This window comes from Oppia nitens, unplaced genomic scaffold, assembly GCF_028296485.1.
Source record: "Oppia nitens isolate AA-2021 unplaced genomic scaffold, nextdenovo-longstitch-racon4-pilon3 scaffold11_pilon_pilon_pilon, whole genome shotgun sequence".
Classification (NCBI taxonomy): Eukaryota; Metazoa; Arthropoda; class Arachnida; order Sarcoptiformes; family Oppiidae; genus Oppia; species Oppia nitens.
Genome location: NW_026533190.1, coordinates 1,274,549 through 1,293,132, shown reverse-complemented (window position 1 = coordinate 1,293,132; position 18,584 = coordinate 1,274,549). Strand labels below are relative to the sequence as shown.

General features: G+C 24.5%; 1 protein-coding gene across 1 annotated transcript in view; it reads left to right on the top strand.

Annotated features, from left to right (window-relative positions):
* Positions 1 to 421: 421 nt before the first annotated feature.
* LOC128953375 (uncharacterized) overlaps positions 422 to 18,584 on the top strand; it is a 127,997-nt gene continuing 109,834 nt past the window's right edge. Inside the window, exons 1-5 of the mRNA XM_054298862.1 lie at positions 422 to 1,317; positions 5,924 to 6,054; positions 6,549 to 6,941; positions 7,407 to 7,641; positions 7,710 to 7,825. Of these exons, the coding sequence (XP_054154837.1) occupies positions 422 to 1,317; positions 5,924 to 6,054; positions 6,549 to 6,941; positions 7,407 to 7,641; positions 7,710 to 7,825 (1,771 nt within the window). The remainder of the gene's footprint in view (positions 1,318 to 5,923; positions 6,055 to 6,548; positions 6,942 to 7,406; positions 7,642 to 7,709; positions 7,826 to 18,584) is intronic.

Below are 18,584 nucleotides of genomic sequence, written 5' to 3'. Positions count from 1 at the left end.
GTTTATGTTATGTAAAAACATAATAATATTAATAATTATTATTATATTATAGTTGATTAAAAAGGCAATAAAATATATAGATATTAGTATCCAATAGTTATGTAGACATATATTATTTACCAGTGTTTATATAATTTGTATTTATTTATATATCTATATATATTTATTTATGTATTAAGTAATTAATATTATAAATAGTACTTAATGTTAATAACATTATTAATATAATTACTACTATTTTAATAATAATAATAATACTCACTATTAATAAAATTTAAGGTTTTTAGTAATTGTTTTTTATTTAAAAATTAGTTTATATATTAAATAATAATAATACAACAAAAATATTTTTAATATTAAGTGATTTAATAATAATTATTAGTTTAATTAATTAATTAATAAAAAAAACAWTATTATTATTATGTCTGGCATTGATTTGTTAGACAATTTTGAAATATTCAATAAAGTACCCGGCTACATTAAATACCGTATCAAACTTGTCCATTGCGCGGGYGAGTCGGGAGACACTGGTCTATATGTTGTCACCGATGATGACAATGATGTCGGCACCGACACCACCACTACCGTCACCAATGATCGGGTCTATTCATTAGGCCGTCAACTGAGTCCACGGCTAGATATGGACGATATATTTGTCGACGAACCGCAACTAATACCCGAACTGTCCGGTAAACAAGTGGTCAGTTTTCGTATAGCCGACTCGTTTGCCATATGTCTGACCTATGATGGCGGCGGCGGCGGCCGACGGCGGCTGTATAGTTGGGGTTACAATACATGGGGACAGTTGGGTAGAGTTRCTACTCCCGGCACCAGTCACGACTATAAACCGGCGCCCATCCGGCTATTGGACAACAAACWGATCGCCGAAGTCCAGTGCGGTTATCAACACGCGCTAGCCTTGACCACCACTGATGGGGCAGTTGTCTACGGTTGGGGCGATAATCGATGGGGACAGTGCGGTACGGGTTTGCTAACCACACGTTTGCTATTGCCTACCCGTGTTTTATTACCCACAAATACGGTAATTAAATCTATATATTGTTTTACCAATACTTCATATGCTATACGTACGAGTGATGGACGGGTATATCGTTGGGGACGCGACMGGTTTACYGGSRATACATTGAATMGGATATACAGACCGCAACTATTGGACCCGGAGTTGTTAGTTGACGTCAAATGTATATCGGATTTCAAATTTCAGACATATTTTCTGGCAAACAATGGACAGTTGTATTATATGGGATTTGTTGGCRACAATGTATACGATAGGCCGACCCTACTATTGACTAATATGTTTGTTATAGATATACGCGATAATTATATATACGCTAATAATAATAATAATAATAATAATAATAATAATAATAATAATAATAATAATAATAATAATAATAATAATAATAATAATAATAATAATAATAATAATAATAATAATAATAATAATAATAATAATAATAATAATAATAATAATAATAATAATAATAATAATAATAATAATAATAATAATAAAGGAGGCACAGTGGTGTAGTGGTTAGTGTGTAGGGCTATGTAGTGTAATGGAGAGTAAGATCTATAGTTCGAGCCCCGATGTGGTAAAGCAATTTTTCTGAAAAAAAAAATTGTTTTAACTGTGCTTCCCGTCCCTGCCCAACCAACGCTGTTTAGGACGGCCAACTTAAGTAGTATGGGGAAAGCGGGGTGCTAAGTGAGGACGAGTTTCTGCCCGACCCGGGTATCGGTACTTCGGTATCGGTGCCCACCTGGGGGTACCCGCAAGGGTGCTCCCACCCGGGGGTGCCTGTAAAAAGGTGCCCCCACCCCGAAGGGACGTCCGCAAGGATGTCCCTTCACCCTTCGAGTAGTTACTCGTCCTCACACGCAATGGCCACTTTTGTTTCAAAAAATAAAAATCCTATTTCAACAAACACATGTTAGTGGTGAGAAATGGGTGGCAATAGACACATGTTAGTGTTGAGCTTTCTCTAGGGACCGGGACCCCGTAAAAAGGCCACAAAATATATAAATATGATTACACGTAGTCGTAGGAATAACGGGGGGTGTTCGGGAGGTACCCTCTCAAATAAATCCCGCGTTCAGCAGGTAGGCATTGACTGCAGTTCGTTAAGTATGCATCATATCCCACGCAGTGATGTGCTATGCGGGCAAAGCTGTGATGTAATGCGACCGCAGACTAGTCAACAAAATCAGACTAACCTCCAAAATGTTTCAGTTCAAGCTGGTTCTCAGCAACAACTGACCAATTTGGTTGACAAATCGCAAAAGCGCATGAGATGGACACATGAGATGAATACCTTGATAATGCGCGAATACTACAGATCAACTCGACTCGAAACAAATATGACTGATTACAGAAACCAAATATACTTAGCATTCAAACAAAAATATCCAGAACTAAATGTAACGGAACAAAGAATTGCAGACCAACGGCGATTCTTAGCAAAGAATAATAAAATATCTCCGATTGAATTACAAGAAATCAAACAACAAGTGGCACATGAACTATCATTAAATGAAACAACTGAATTAAATACCACAGTAGAAGTAGTGCCAGAAATAGAAGAGACACCTACAACAACAGATAACATAAACAATAAAAATGATGAAATAAACAGAATAACAGCAGAAAATGAACTAAAAACATCTTTAGAACAATATAAAGAATTTGAAATAGAATTCAGACCTAAATTACCAAAAATAAGAAGTGGCATTAAAACAAGATCTACTATAATAACGATAAATGATATACTTAAAGATTACATCGAAGAAAATATGTCGTTGAGCGCAATTAATACAATAACGTATTGTGCAGCAGTAGCAGTATCGAGACTCTTAGGCTACAAAATAGAACACATGTATACAACAAAACCAAATCAAGAAAATGTAATACCTAAATGGCAAAAGCGAATAGAGACACGGATAGAAGGGAAAAGAAAAATAATTGGAAGAATAACGCAAGTGTTAAATGGAAACAAATCAAAAAGACTTAACCAATCATTAAAAGATATATACCGATCATTACAGACAAAACCTGGAAAACCTGAATTTGAATCCATAATCCGAAATTACAACGACACATTAAAACAAACAGTTCAAGCACTATCACAAAGAATTAGAAGATATAAAATACAAAGCGAAAGACGAAAACAAAATACAATGTACTATAATAACGAAAAAATGTTCTATAGAAATCAAAATAAAATAAATTCAAGCAATAATAACAATACACCACAAATAGATGAAATAGAAAACTACTGGAAAGAAATCTGGAGTAACCCAAAGGAATATAAAGAATCTAATTGGATAAATGATATTGAAGATGAAAATAAAGAAATACCACAAATGACTTCAGTAAATATAATTAAAGATGACTTAACCGAAGCCCTCAAGAAATCCCACAATTGGAAAAGCCCAGGACAAGACAAAATACAAAACTTCTGGTATAAACACTTTACAACAGTTCATCAACCAATGGCAATAGCAATGAATAAAATAATACAAACAGGACAAACCGATGACTTCCTCACTTCCGGAATAACATATCTACTCCCAAAAACAGAAAATACATCAGATCCCAGCAAATATAGACCCATCACTTGCCTAACAACAATGTATAAAATCCTAACATCCATAATATCAACAAAAATATATAATCATTTAAGTAACAACAACATAATAGCTGAAGAACAAAAAGGCTGTATAAAACACTCGATGGGCTGCAAAGAGCAATTAACAATAGACAATATCATAACAATAAGAGCTCGTCAAAAACATAGAAATCTTGAAATGGCATACATAGACTATAAGAAAGCATTCGATTCAGTCCCTCATAAATGGTTATTAAGAGTGTTAAAACTATATAAAATTGACAACACACTGATAAACACATTAGAAAATATGATGAAAAAATGGAATACTAAATTGTGTGTCAATACAAATAATGGAACAAAAATAAGTACAGAAATCAAAATAAATAGAGGAATATTTCAAGGAGATTCACTCAGTCCTCTGTGGTTCTGCTTAGCCATAAACCCACTGTCATCACTACTTAAAAAGCTAAAAGGCGTAAAATCAAGTGATACAAAATATAATCTAACACATCTACTATATATGGACGACTTAAAACTATACGCCGAAAAAGAATCTGATTTAAATGCAATGCTAAAAACAACAGAAACTTTCTCCAATGATATAAATATGGAATTCGGATTAGATAAATGTGCTATAATGAAACTGAAAAGAGGAGTCTATTCTGAAAGAAATCAATACGAAACTGAAAACGGATATATAAAGGCACTAGAAAATGGAGATATATATAAGTACTTAGGAATTAAGCAAATGCATAAATCTAAAATGACAGAAGTTAAAGAAGAAATAAAGAAAACATTAAATCAAAGAATAATAAAAATACTAAAATCTCAACTAAACTCAAACAACAAATTCAAAGCCATAAACACTTGGGCTATACCTGTACTGACATACTCGTTCGGAATAATAAAATGGAGTAAAACAGAACTTGAGACCATTGAAAGACATATAAGGCGACAACTTACAATGTTTGGACTACACCACCCTAGAAGTTCTGTAGCACGACTGTGTGTTAGTAGAAAGCATGGGGGTAGAGGGTTACTAAACATTGTAAGCCTTGAGGCCAAACAGCGAGAACTGTTGAGAAAATACCATCAACAAAAATGCTATGTCTCAGAGCTCCACAAAATAACATCAACACTCGATTACAACTACACACCTCTAAACCTCAGCAATATTGAACATCAAATAGATATACAAAATGAAAAAGAGAGGATTAACACATGGGCCTCAAAAGAACTCCACGGAAGATACCGGGCAGAACTCAACCAAACACACGTAGACGAAGAAATGTCTACAAAATGGCTGAAGTACGCCGGTCTTCACGGAGAGACAGAGGGGTTCATGATGGCAATACAAGATCGAGTGGTTCCGACCCGTAACCATCAGAAATATATCCAAAAGCTAAACATACCAACAGACAAGTGCAGGATGTGTCATATGGAGTCCGAAACAATAGAACATATACTAAATGGGTGTAAAGTACTCACAAATACCGAGTACCTAAGCCGTCACAATCAAGTAGCCAAGATCATACATCAGGAACTGGCAATAAGATTCGGACTAATCAAAGACCCATTACCATACTATAGATACGAGCCACAAAGTGTAATGGAAAACAACAGCGCCAAGCTCTACTGGGATAAAGAAATAAGAACTGATAAGACTGTGGCCCACAACCGCCCAGATATAGTCCTAGTAGACAAACATCAAGATAAGGCGTATATAATAGACATAGCGGTCCCACTAACACATAAATTACAGGACACGCATAGTGAGAAACGTCGGAAATATACAGACTTGGCCTATGAGATCAATAAGATGTGGCGCATTAAGAAAGTTGAAATAATACCTATAATACTGTCATCAATGGCCGTAATACCGAAAAATCTGGCCCTAAGTTTGGAATCACTGGAAATCAGAAAAACTAAGATCTATGAAATGCAAAAAGCAGTGATACTTCAGAGTTGTAGAACAGTCAGAAAAGTACTAGATTTGAGTTGAGTCTAACCAGTCGTGTCTCTGCCACCAAAAGTGGCCGACACAACTGTGATCACACCGGAACAACCGTGATATACAAAGATAATAATAATAATAATAATAATAATAATAATAATAATAATAATAATACTTATAATAATAATAATAATAATAACTACTATTGTTTTGATGATTATCTAAAACTAACAAAATTATATTACAATAATTTTGACGATTTATTTGCTATTGAATGTCGTAAAACATGGCAAACAATTGATATACATATGTATAATGAAAAATATTCACAAATTAGACAAATTGACGGCTATTTTCATCAGCAATTTCAATGTCTAAAACTAATTGGTTCGGGAGGTTATGGACGGGTATATAAAGTTGAAGACCGCGATACAAAACAGTTGTCGGCAATCAAGTCTATTGATTACGGTTTTTGAATAAATTTTTTTATTATTATTTTTTGTTAATTATATTTAATGGACATAATCTTAAACATCGGCGGCTATGCTATTAATTACAATGATCAAGGTCAACCAATACGTTWGAATTAAWAAATAACCAAGGTAGCAATGTTGTAGATAATTTTTTTACTGGATAAAATTGTAATTGGTAATTTTTTAAAAATTAATTGTATTATATGCCAGATAATTTACAGTCGACTGTTTTTTTTAWAAWWAWATATATAAATGATAGTCGACTGTAAATTATCTGGCAATTGATACAATTAATTAAAAAAATGACCAATTACAATTTTATCCAGTAAWAAAAAWTTATCTACAACATTGYCACCTTGGTCACTTTTTAAWTYAAAACGTATTKTTKACCTTGATAATTTTAATTAWTAGCATMGCCGCCGCCGCCGCCGCTGTTTTTAAGACTCTGTATTTAATGTTTGTTTTGTTATTATTATTAATATTTTACAGAAACTTATTTAACTAACAATTTAATCGATGAAATAAAAAGTTTACTAAAATTTCGTTCACAATATGTTGTCAACTATTTCGATGCATGGCTTGAATCGGACGGCCTATACATACAAATGGAGTTAATTAGTCACAGTTTGCGGGATATTATTGAACAAAAAGGCCGGGTATTTGGTCGACAATCCCGTGGAGGAGAACCGTTAGATTCAATGGAGTTTTATCTGACTAGTCATCTAATGTTAGAGTTGTTAGAATGTGTTAATTTGTTGCATACAAGCGAACCGTTGGTTATACACCGGGATCTTAAACCGGAAAACATACTCATCAATGTTAAACAAGTGGACGACACTATGATTGGTGGTAGTAGTTGTMGACTAAAATTATGTGACCTAGGTAATAGATATTTTTAATAAAATTTTTTCACTGGATCAAGTTTTCTAGGAAATTTCTTAATGGAATAAATTTCTATAGAAATTTTAACTTTATTGTTATTCCCATCCCTACCCCCCATCACCCACCCCTATATCTAAAACTATTGTAATACTATATTAATATGAGATTATATAATAATACTATACATATACTACTATATAAAATATATTATATATCTAAGTTATTAGTATAATTAAATTAATTAATAATTAAAATACTACTAATAATAATAATAATTAATTATTAGTTATGTAAAAACAAATGTATTGTTTTTTTAAAAAATAAATAACAATACATTAAGAAAACAAATTTAACTATAGATAGAAATTTCCATTAGAAACTTTTTAAAGAAACTTTTTCAATTATTTTTATTTTAATATTTCATTTAATTATTTTTTGTTGTTGTTGGTCAACACTACACCGTAGGTATGGCCACTGAGCATAACCGTAATASRGATGATCYACAGTATGGCAGTGATCKRCATTCGGGTAATGCCTGTACTAAAAATTATAGGGCACCTGAAGTTATGGCCAATGATRCCAATGATGCCRATGATGATGATGATGATGATAATARCCTACGGGTGCCCTATAATGAAAAAATGGATATCTATAGCTTAGGTTTAATACTAATGGAGTTATTTGATATCGAAAATTTAGAGTAAGTTTTTTTTGATAAAATCAAAATTTTTAATTAATTTTAATTAATTTTAAATTTTAAAATTTTAGCACTTGCCTAGATTTATATACAGGCACAAATCTACATGATTATTTTKTAATATTAATTGAAGATTTATTGAGGAAAATGTTGCTAGCTGATAATTATCATCATAGACCAACATGTGGTGAAATTATTGAAATTTTAGAGATAAAAATGTTTMCRAAAAAATTATTAACTAAAAATTTARTWAAAAAWTTTAATARKTTAAATTTACCAGATGATAATGTATTTAAAATTATGTTCAATTATTATCATAATAATATGGCTCATTTTACTAAACATTATTAATTATTAAATATTTTAAAATTATATAATTTATATAAATAATTTTTTTATTTTAAAAAAATGATGATGATAAAAATAAATATAATTAATAATATACTTTATATGTTTAAATTTTTTTTAGAAAAAAAATTTATTATATTATTTACAAATATTTTTTAATGATATTTTTAAAAAAATATTATTAGTTGAATAAATATTGTTTTTAACAAAATAAAAATTATTTTTTACAAATAAAATAAATAAATACTAAAACTTTTTCATTATCACTCAACATAAATCAACATGGTTATATGGATATATATAGTAATAAAAATAAAAAAAATAAAATTGTAAACTATTGTAGAAATATAAAATAAATAAATACATATTAAAAAAAATACTATTTCCGCAACAAAAATAAAACAAATTTTTTTATTTTAGTGTCGAAATAAAAATTAWAATTTTCTTTATCATCATTTCTCTTATTATAGAAATTTTTGTTTAGAAAAAAATTTATTCAAAAAAGGAGTGGTATATAGATATATACAGTATATATATATATATATATATATAGAAAATAAAACTATACTAAAAATAACGTTATTTTTTAGAAATTTGTTTTTTATGTATTTAGCTATAAATAAATGTGTGATAATAATAATAATAAAAAATGCTAAAAATATTTAAATGCATACCAAAAAAAAAATAAATACTTGATTATATCCCACATTATATTATTTAAATAGTCATATAATATATATATATATAAATTTAGTTTATATATTATATACATAATGTGTGTGTTTGACTGTTTATTATTATTTATTTTTTTTGTTAATTATTCAATCGGATAGATAATGGGATATACGATATATGATATATATATATATATCTATACTGTTTGTACTGTATATGTTGTTAATACACATTAAAGTCCATTGAAATTATGCAACAATTTTGTGTGTCTTTTATATATATATATATATATATATATATATATAGTTTAAATGCTATTTTCATTTGATGAGTAAATTGAATGCATATATAATACTGTAATATACAGTATATATATATATAATAAATTCCTGGGATTACATGTATTAGTGATGAGTATTGAATGACTATTGCATGTGTGTGTGTGTATATGTAAGTGTGTGTATATGTGTGTGTATATGTATGTGTCTATACCTATACCTATACCTATGTATATCTATCTATCTATCTATACTAAATAAAACTATAATACCAAATAAAAAAAATAGTTAACATTATTGACTGTTAAATGCAAACTAAWGTATATCAACACACATATAATAAAATACTTGTATATATAATATATATAACTTATATATATATATATATATATATGAAAGAAAAACTAATTTTGTTTCTCAACTTTTGAAACTATCAGAGAGTAAACTGATAATCGCCACTAAAAGGACAGGTAGTTGATGTGTGTGTGTGTTTGCAGCGCTCAGGTATTAAAACTTAAAGCATAGACACACACACACACACACACAGTGTCGGCACTGTTTTCTCATTTACAGAGGAATCTATGCCTTCAAGCGTTAAATATTTAAATTTTTTTTGAGTTAAATATTTTTTTGGCTCTAATATTATTTTATTTTAGTTTTTTTTTGTTAATGACTATAGAGAGAGCCATAGAGAGAGAGAGAGAGAGAGAGAGAGAGAGAGAGAGAGAGAGAGAGAGAGAGAGAGAGAGARAGAGAGAWAGAGAGAWAGAGAGAGAGAGRGAGAGARAGAGAGAGAGAGACATATAGTGAGAGAGCTCTTAAATTTGACTCAACTGTTATTTTTTTAATTGCAAATTATATATAGATTTTTATATTATTTTTGCTTTTTTAAGTAAAATTTTGTTGACGTTGTTTGAAATGTATTATATAATTACAATCATTCAAATGCTAAATAATATGGCTATTATATGATGATATTATAAACAACACACACACACATAGACATAGAAATACATACACACACAGTCATACACACACATACACACACATACATAGACACACACACACACACACACACACACACACACACACACACACACACACACATACATACATACACATTATATACACATACACACACATACATAGATATACACACACACACACACAAGTATTCAACATTATAAATATATTTATAAAATGTTTAAATACTGTAATAATAATAACTAAAAGTGAATATCATTACAAATTTATTAGTTGTATTATTATTATAATTATTATTTTGTTGTTGTTTTTAATTAGACACTTTATATAAAAAAAATTATTCATAGGTTCTTGCACCTTTTTTGGAAGGGGGTAATAAAACCAGTGATATAATTATACTTTTATTTTTTAAAAATGTAAAAATGTTTTAATTTATGTATAATGTAGCATCATAATATTTTTTTTGTTTGGTATTATTGTGTTAGATATTTATAGGGTTAAAAATTTACATGTACCAATTAAATAATTAAAATATATTTTACATTTTTTTTTATTAAATGTATCTAGTAACAACTAATTATTTTAATGGCAATTATTTTTAGATTTTTAAGTTTTTATATGTCTATAATTAGTTTGATTAGAAATTAATTTTTTAAACTATATTATACAGTGTATTACAGTATTAGTTAATATATAATTATAGATTAAATATATGTAAACATTATGTTATATATAAATATTATATACTGTATATATTGCAAATCAAATCAATTTTTATTTCAATCAATATATAATGTAATGAATAGTGTATTACATTAGTAAAGCAAGTAATCAAACAACTAATCAAATAAGTAAATGCAACCAAAAAAAATAAAATAAAAAACATTATTTTATATATAAAACTAATCAATAAAAATAAAAGTTTAATTTCAATGTCAATTAATAAAAAAAAACTTTTAAAAAATTTATTTATCAATAGCTAGTTTCAATAAAATATATATTAGTGGTAATAATAATATTGTATAGTAATTAAAATGCAAATTATTTTTTTTTTATATTTTTAATCAATACATCCAACTGTTGTAGAAAATTGTAATAAATAATTATAATTATATAAAAAATATCTTCACATTTGACTAATAAATTTTTATTGGCATTTGATTTTTAATATATTATTATTATTAATATATTATTTTATAATATACAGTAGTTTTATAACATTTGACAACAAATTATTTTTATTTAACATATTTATTTGCTATCAAATATTAATATCAATAATATATTATTTAAATTTTTTTTTTGTTGTTGAATTATTTTACAGTAATATTATTAGTAATGAAACTGTTTATCAAAAACAGTTATTTTTATTTTATTTTATTTCCTTATGACTCTCTCTCTCTCTCTCTCTCTCTCTCTCTCTCTCTTTCTCATAAAATAATTAATTTAATATTTATGCAAAATTAATAATATATATATATATATATAGTATATATGAAATTATGCCAAATATTGATTTTAAGGCAATATATTTTACATATTTATATAGTTATATATCAATATAAACTACTGTATTATATATATAATGTATTATTTATATTTAGCATAAAAATCTCATTTATTAGTTATTCAATAAGATATACAATAAGATTAATATATATATATATATATATATATATATATTATATAAATAGCAAATTATGATCAGTATTTAATTGTAATTATTAAATATATTAGTATTAAATATACATATTTTTTATTATATATCTTTACAGATGTTTGTTTGATAATAAAAAACATTAAAAAAATAGTTTAATTGGAAAATACTAACAGATTTTTATATCATATAATAAAAACAGTATTAATTTTATTAAGTATTTTAATTTTATAGATTTAGTAGTATATATAAAATATAATAATTTACATAAACTTAAACATAATTAATATATATATTATATATCAATATATATGAAAATATTTTTTATAATTTTAATAAAATATCTATAAAACGGTGTAATAAAAAAAATTATTAAAAACATTTATAAAAGTATTTATATTATATAAATAAAAATAATATTTAAAAAGTTTAAATTAGAAAAAACAAATAAACATTGATTATAACTGTAAGCTATAAATACGGTAAATATATATATATATAAAATATATTTTTTGATTTTATTTTTTCAATAATTATAAACAAATTTTAAATCTAATTTTATTGATAATAAAATACAATTTTTAATTTTCTAATTGCCCTGGAAAAATTAATAAATAATTAATCTTTTAATTGCAAAATATGCAAATAAATTATAAAAAATTTATTTTAGTTTATTTTTTTGTAGATACAAAATTTGATATAATATTTATTTTGAAAAGTTTATAAACAAAATAACAAACAAAAATAAATAACTAAATCTTAATTTATCATAATATTTATATATATATATATATATCTATTTGAAAATAAAAATTTAAATTACATTATAAATACCTAAAGTATTAGTAATCAAACGGGAAAAACATTTAAAAAAATGTCAATAAATTTTAAATAAATTTAAACATTTTTTTATACTTTTATTTTATATATTCATTAATATCAATATATCCTGTAATATAAATCAACAGTAAATGATTAGTATATATATATATAAAAAATTATTTATTTATTTTTATATATAAAAGTAAATTCATGAAAAAACAACTAGTTTTTTGTCGTTATAATTATTACTATTAGTGTTTATACTATAGTATATATATAAATATATTATAAACCATATAATTAAAAAAAAATAAATAAATAATTTTTATCTTTATAAATATATTTACAATTTTTATTTTGTTATCGATTTTGTTTTAAAATGAAAATTCATATAAAATTTATTACATTTAAATAACAGATTAGAAATAAAATTTGTTTATTTTTCAATGTTTTTAAATATAAATAATATGTTATAATAAAGATATAAATTATTTACGATTTTGTTGTTGTTTTGTTAAAAAATATTATTAAATAATTTGGTTTTTCTCAATAAAAATATTAATAATAATATAATAAATAATTGCATAGAAATAAAAGTAAAAAACTATATGTAATTAAAATAAATTATATTTAATTTTTTTTTCTGAAAAAATAATTAGTAATAATTAGTAACAATTAATTTGTTATTATAAATAATTACAACAATAATAATAATAATATAATTATTTGATTTGTTTTGAAGTCAAACTAAATATAATATAACATAATTATTAAAATACACAAAAATTAGTTATAGTTAGTTAAATTTTAGTTAATTATTACATAATTATTATAATATAATATCATCAATATATAGAGTAATTGTTTAATTATATATATATATATATATAATATAATTAGAAATTATTGTTTTTTTTTGAAACCATTTAAAGTTAAAAAAAATAAATAAATAACAATTAAACCAATAATTGGTTTATTGTGTTTTCAATATTAATTACGATTATTTATAATACAAAACTTAATTTATTGTCTTAATTATAAATATATTAAAAGTTTTGTTTTAATTTACAAAAAAAAATAAAACTATAATTTTGTTAATTATTATTATAAAAAAAAAGTTGTTTTGTTGTTGTTGTTAAAGTAAACTATCCTTAAAAATAATTATTTTAAAAATTATAATTAATAGGAAAGTTAATATTTATATAGAAAAAATTATTAATAATAATAAATATATAAATAAATAATTGTTTTAATTGACAGTTTGTTTTAATAACTAATATATATATTAATATACTATATATTTATTAAATTAAATTAATTATTAGTAGTAATTATATGATATTATTAAAATAAATATATATTTATAAAATTAATGTTTAATTTTACTTAAAAAATAAAAACAAACAAATAAATAGTATTTAAAAATTAATTGCAATTAACTCCTACTTAAAGCTATTGAACTTTAAAAAAAAACTGATAATAATTTTTATAAAAAGGATTTTACTTTTAATATATATATATATATATTAATATAAAGTTATATTATTTTTGATTTTGTTTTTATAAAACATTTTTTTTTGTTATCAATAAATTTAAAGTTGATTTTAAGTGCAAATTATAATTTTTTTTGAAAAAAAATCTTATTTTTTGTGTAAATAGTTATTATAGAAAAAGATTTTTGATTTTTTTTGTTACTTTCAACAAAAAAATATTCAAATATTTATTATAAATTTTAATAAACAAAACAAAATATATTTTTAAAACTCAATAATAATAAAATACTATTGACTTATAATAATATTTTGTTTTAAGTAATCATAACTTATAGACTTGTTTTTCAAAATAAAATAAATAAAGATTTAAATATTTTATATTTTATACTTTATATAATTTTTTTTATAGATAAAATCATATAAATAATTTTTTAATTTTTTTTTAAATTTAAGATAATCATAGTTACTTTTAAAATACAAACAAACAAAAAACATTTTAGTAGTGACCTTATAATTAGCATTGCATTTAATATACAGATAATAAATACTATTTTCTATATATATATATATATAGAAAACAACAACAATAAAAATTATTTCTAATTACTTCAATCACAAAAATTTATTATTATAACTATATATATATATATATAAATTTATATATATAAACAAAATAATAATCTTTACACAATTATACACATTAAATACTATAGAGTTATAATTTTTTAAATGGATATAATTTATATATGATATTAAATATAATATATTTAAAATTAAAAAAAACATTTTGACTTTTTAAATATATGTGTAATAAATAGCTGTTCACATGAGATAAACATAGATAGACACACACACACACACACACACACACACACACACACACACACACACAYACACACACACACACACCATCATATAGATGGACAGTTAGATAAATAGTTTGAAAGTAGCACAGGTAGTCTCAGTGTCTATGTGTGTGTGTGTATGTGTGTGTATGTATGTATGTATGTATGTGTGTGTATGTGTGTGTATGTGTGTGTATGTGTGTGTATGTGTGTGTATGTGTGTGTATGTGTGTGTATGTGTGTGTATGTGTGTGTATGTGTGTGTATGTGTGTGTATGTGTGTGTATGTGTGTGTATGTGTGTGTATGTGTGTGTATGTGTGTGTATGTGTGTGTATGTGTGTGTGTGTATGTGTATGTGTGTTTGTATGTGTGTTTGTATGTGTGTTTGTATGTGTGTGTGTATGTGTGTGTGTATGTGTGTGTATGTGTGTGTATGTGTGTGTATGTGTGTGTATGTGTGTGTATGTGTGTGTATGTGTGTGTATGTGTGTGTATGTGTGTGTGTTATCTAAATAATATATATATATATAATAAAAAGTCATTTACGACACTATAATAGTATAGTGATGTTTGCACATTCATAATGAGTAGTAGTATAAAAAAAATTAAAAGACAATTATTATTATAATATGATATATATATGAGACTATTAAACAAAAATAAATAAATAAATATAATCGTTAAAATAAAAAACATTTCAAAAAAAAAAAATAAAATAATAAAACTGGTCATAAAAATTCAAAAGCTTAAACACATTAGAAAAAATAAATCATTTAGAAATTTAAATAATAATAAAAACAACAAAAATTTTATTTAAAAATTTTTATTTTTGTTTTTTTTTATTTCTGACGCTTTGAAAGACATTTACTGAAGAAACCACTTATATATACATACAGTATATATATATATATATATATATAGTTCAGAGTCTAAAAACTAAAAGTTTTTTTTATATGTATATTATATAGACATACAAACAATGTGTGAGAAAAAAATATATCTATATATATATATAAGTGAAACCCAAATGGTATGGTATGTCATAACATATATAGTATATATACACTGTATATATACACTATATATATATATATATACGGGCGATATATTTCAAAAAAGATATGACATAAAGATATGTGTAGTGTTAGTATGTATGTGTTGAAGAGGACAGGTATGTAATACTATGTACTGTATATGTATGACATTACAGTATAAGTCAAACTAATAAATGTCTCAAACAATTTTTGTGCAAATGATATGATATGAGTCGACACACACACACACATAGACTATATAATTAGTGAGGGGACGGATGGAGGACAGGGAGGGGGGTATTGGGGTATATATAGAGAGAGAGACACTATAGACTCACTTTTCATTTAATAGAAAAAATAAAAAGTTTATACATAAACGCAAACTATTAAAAATATAAATAAAATCAAAAAAAATATAATTATTAAAATTATATATAATTTTTAATGTTTCAAAAATATGAAATAATTTTTGTTTTTGTTTTTTTTGAAAAAAAGTTAAACATTTTTTTTTTTAATTTTTTTTATTAAAAAAATTATTGCAATAAGTCATAGACATAGTGAGTAAGTCTTATGAATAAGTGAGTGAGTGATAGAGTTAAGAGAAAGAAAGAGAGAGAGAGAGAGAGAGAGAGAGAAAGAGAGAGAGAGAGAGAGAGAGAGAGAGAGAGAGAGAGAGAGAGAGAGAGAGAGAGAGAGAGAGAGAGAGAGAGAGAGAGAGAGAGAGAGAGAGAGAKAGAGAGAGAGAGAAAGAAAGAGAGAGAGAGAGAGAGTATAATTAAACCATAGTTTTGTGTTACACTATATTTTTTTTCGACACACAGTGTAGTTAAGTGATAGTCCGTCAAAATATATTTTTTTTTGTATTTTATATATTTATTTTGTTTTTTTATTTATAAAAACAAAACAATTTTTATATGACATGTCTGTCCCCCCAAAAAAACTCTGAAAAGTGCCATTGATTTCTATGATGACATACACACTGGCACTGGTAGTCCAGAGAAAGAGAGAGAGAGAGAGAGAGAGAGAGAGCTCAGTGAGGGGATGAGCAAAATGTTTGAAAACTACTGTACACTATATAGACAATCATAATAATAATAATAATAGTTATAATCATAACAATAATGATAAAAATTAGTGCCCATTAATACCTGGAAGGCATCGGTAATAATAGTGTTTGAATATATATACTGTATATATATATATATAAAGTTTTATTTTCAAAACTACTATTTTATTTTGAGAGTCAAACTTGTGGTACAATTAGTTGTGTTTTATTTTTTGTTTTGGTTATGTTATGTATATAAAAAAAATTGATGTAACATTTTAAAAAACATTTATGTTTTTTAATCTCTCTCTCTCTCTCTATCTCTCTCTCTCTCTCTCTCTCTCTCTCTCTCTCTCATTATTTTCGTACTATAAGAGAGAGAGAGAGAGAGAGAGAGAGAGAGAGAGCACAGGTATGCAATTGGGTTGCAAATGAGTGACTACTAGACACTAGAAATTAGTTAGTAGTCATCATTTAGTTTCAATGTCTATATATATATATACAGTATATATAACTTATATATAAATTATTTCTATGAATATATAATATTCAGTATATAATAATAATAAATGAATAGTTTTTATTTCTCAATCATTGATAGCTCCCAACTAAACGACACATACAACTAACTAACTAACAAACAAAAAAATTTGCATAAATTTTATGTTAAACTTTTTGAAATAAAAAACTATTTTCCTCTGAGAGTGAGAAAGAGAGAGAGAGAGAGAGAGAGAGAGAGAGAGAGAGAGAAAGAGAGAGAGAGAGAGAAAAAAAAGTCATTGAATGTTAAGATTATAATAATAATTATTATTTTTATTTTCTCTGTATTCATGTCTATCATTAGTTAATCTAATTTTTATAATATTTAAATTTCATATAAAAAATATATTTTTTTTATATAAAGTTTAATTACAAATCCATTTTCCAACCAATGATTATTAAAATATATTAAATATTTAAAAAAAAAAAATATTATTTATTTTAATTTTTTTTTATTAAAACATATCAATTGTAATAATCTACATATATTGTATATAACCCAATAAAAATTTGTTTAAAAATTATAAAATATATTTAAATTAAATAAAAATTGTTAGTTTTTTTGTGTATACATAAGTCTAATGTGTAGGCAATTAAATGCAACAAAAAATTTAATTTAATTGCATAATATATATGTATATATATTTAATGTCCAAAATATAATGGCCTCAAAATGGTTTGATTTTTTTTATTAATTAAAAAAAGTTTGCGTAATATTATAATACTGTAATAATAATAATTATTATTATTATTATTATTATGACTAATAGATATTATTATTTTTAACATTGAAAAATCCTACTAATAATTTTGATTTTCAACTTTTAGTTTATATTATATATATATATTTGAGTGGTTTATCATAGTTTAAAATCTTAAAAATTTTAAATAATAAAATATTATTTATTTATATGTATATATAGTATAATATTATATTATATTATATTATATTATCAGTTAAATGTGTTTTAAACCCCATTTTTAAATATTTTGTTTATTATTATTATAATAATTATTATTAGTTTTTACTAATTGCCAAATCGTTATTTTAATAAAAGATTAATATTATTATTTAAAAATATTTATTACCTTAAACTATATACAAGATTTATATATATATATATATATATATATATATATATATATATATATAAAAGTGTATATAAATGGTTAAACATTTGCTTTTTTAAAAAAAAATTTGAATCAAATAAATAAAAAGTAAG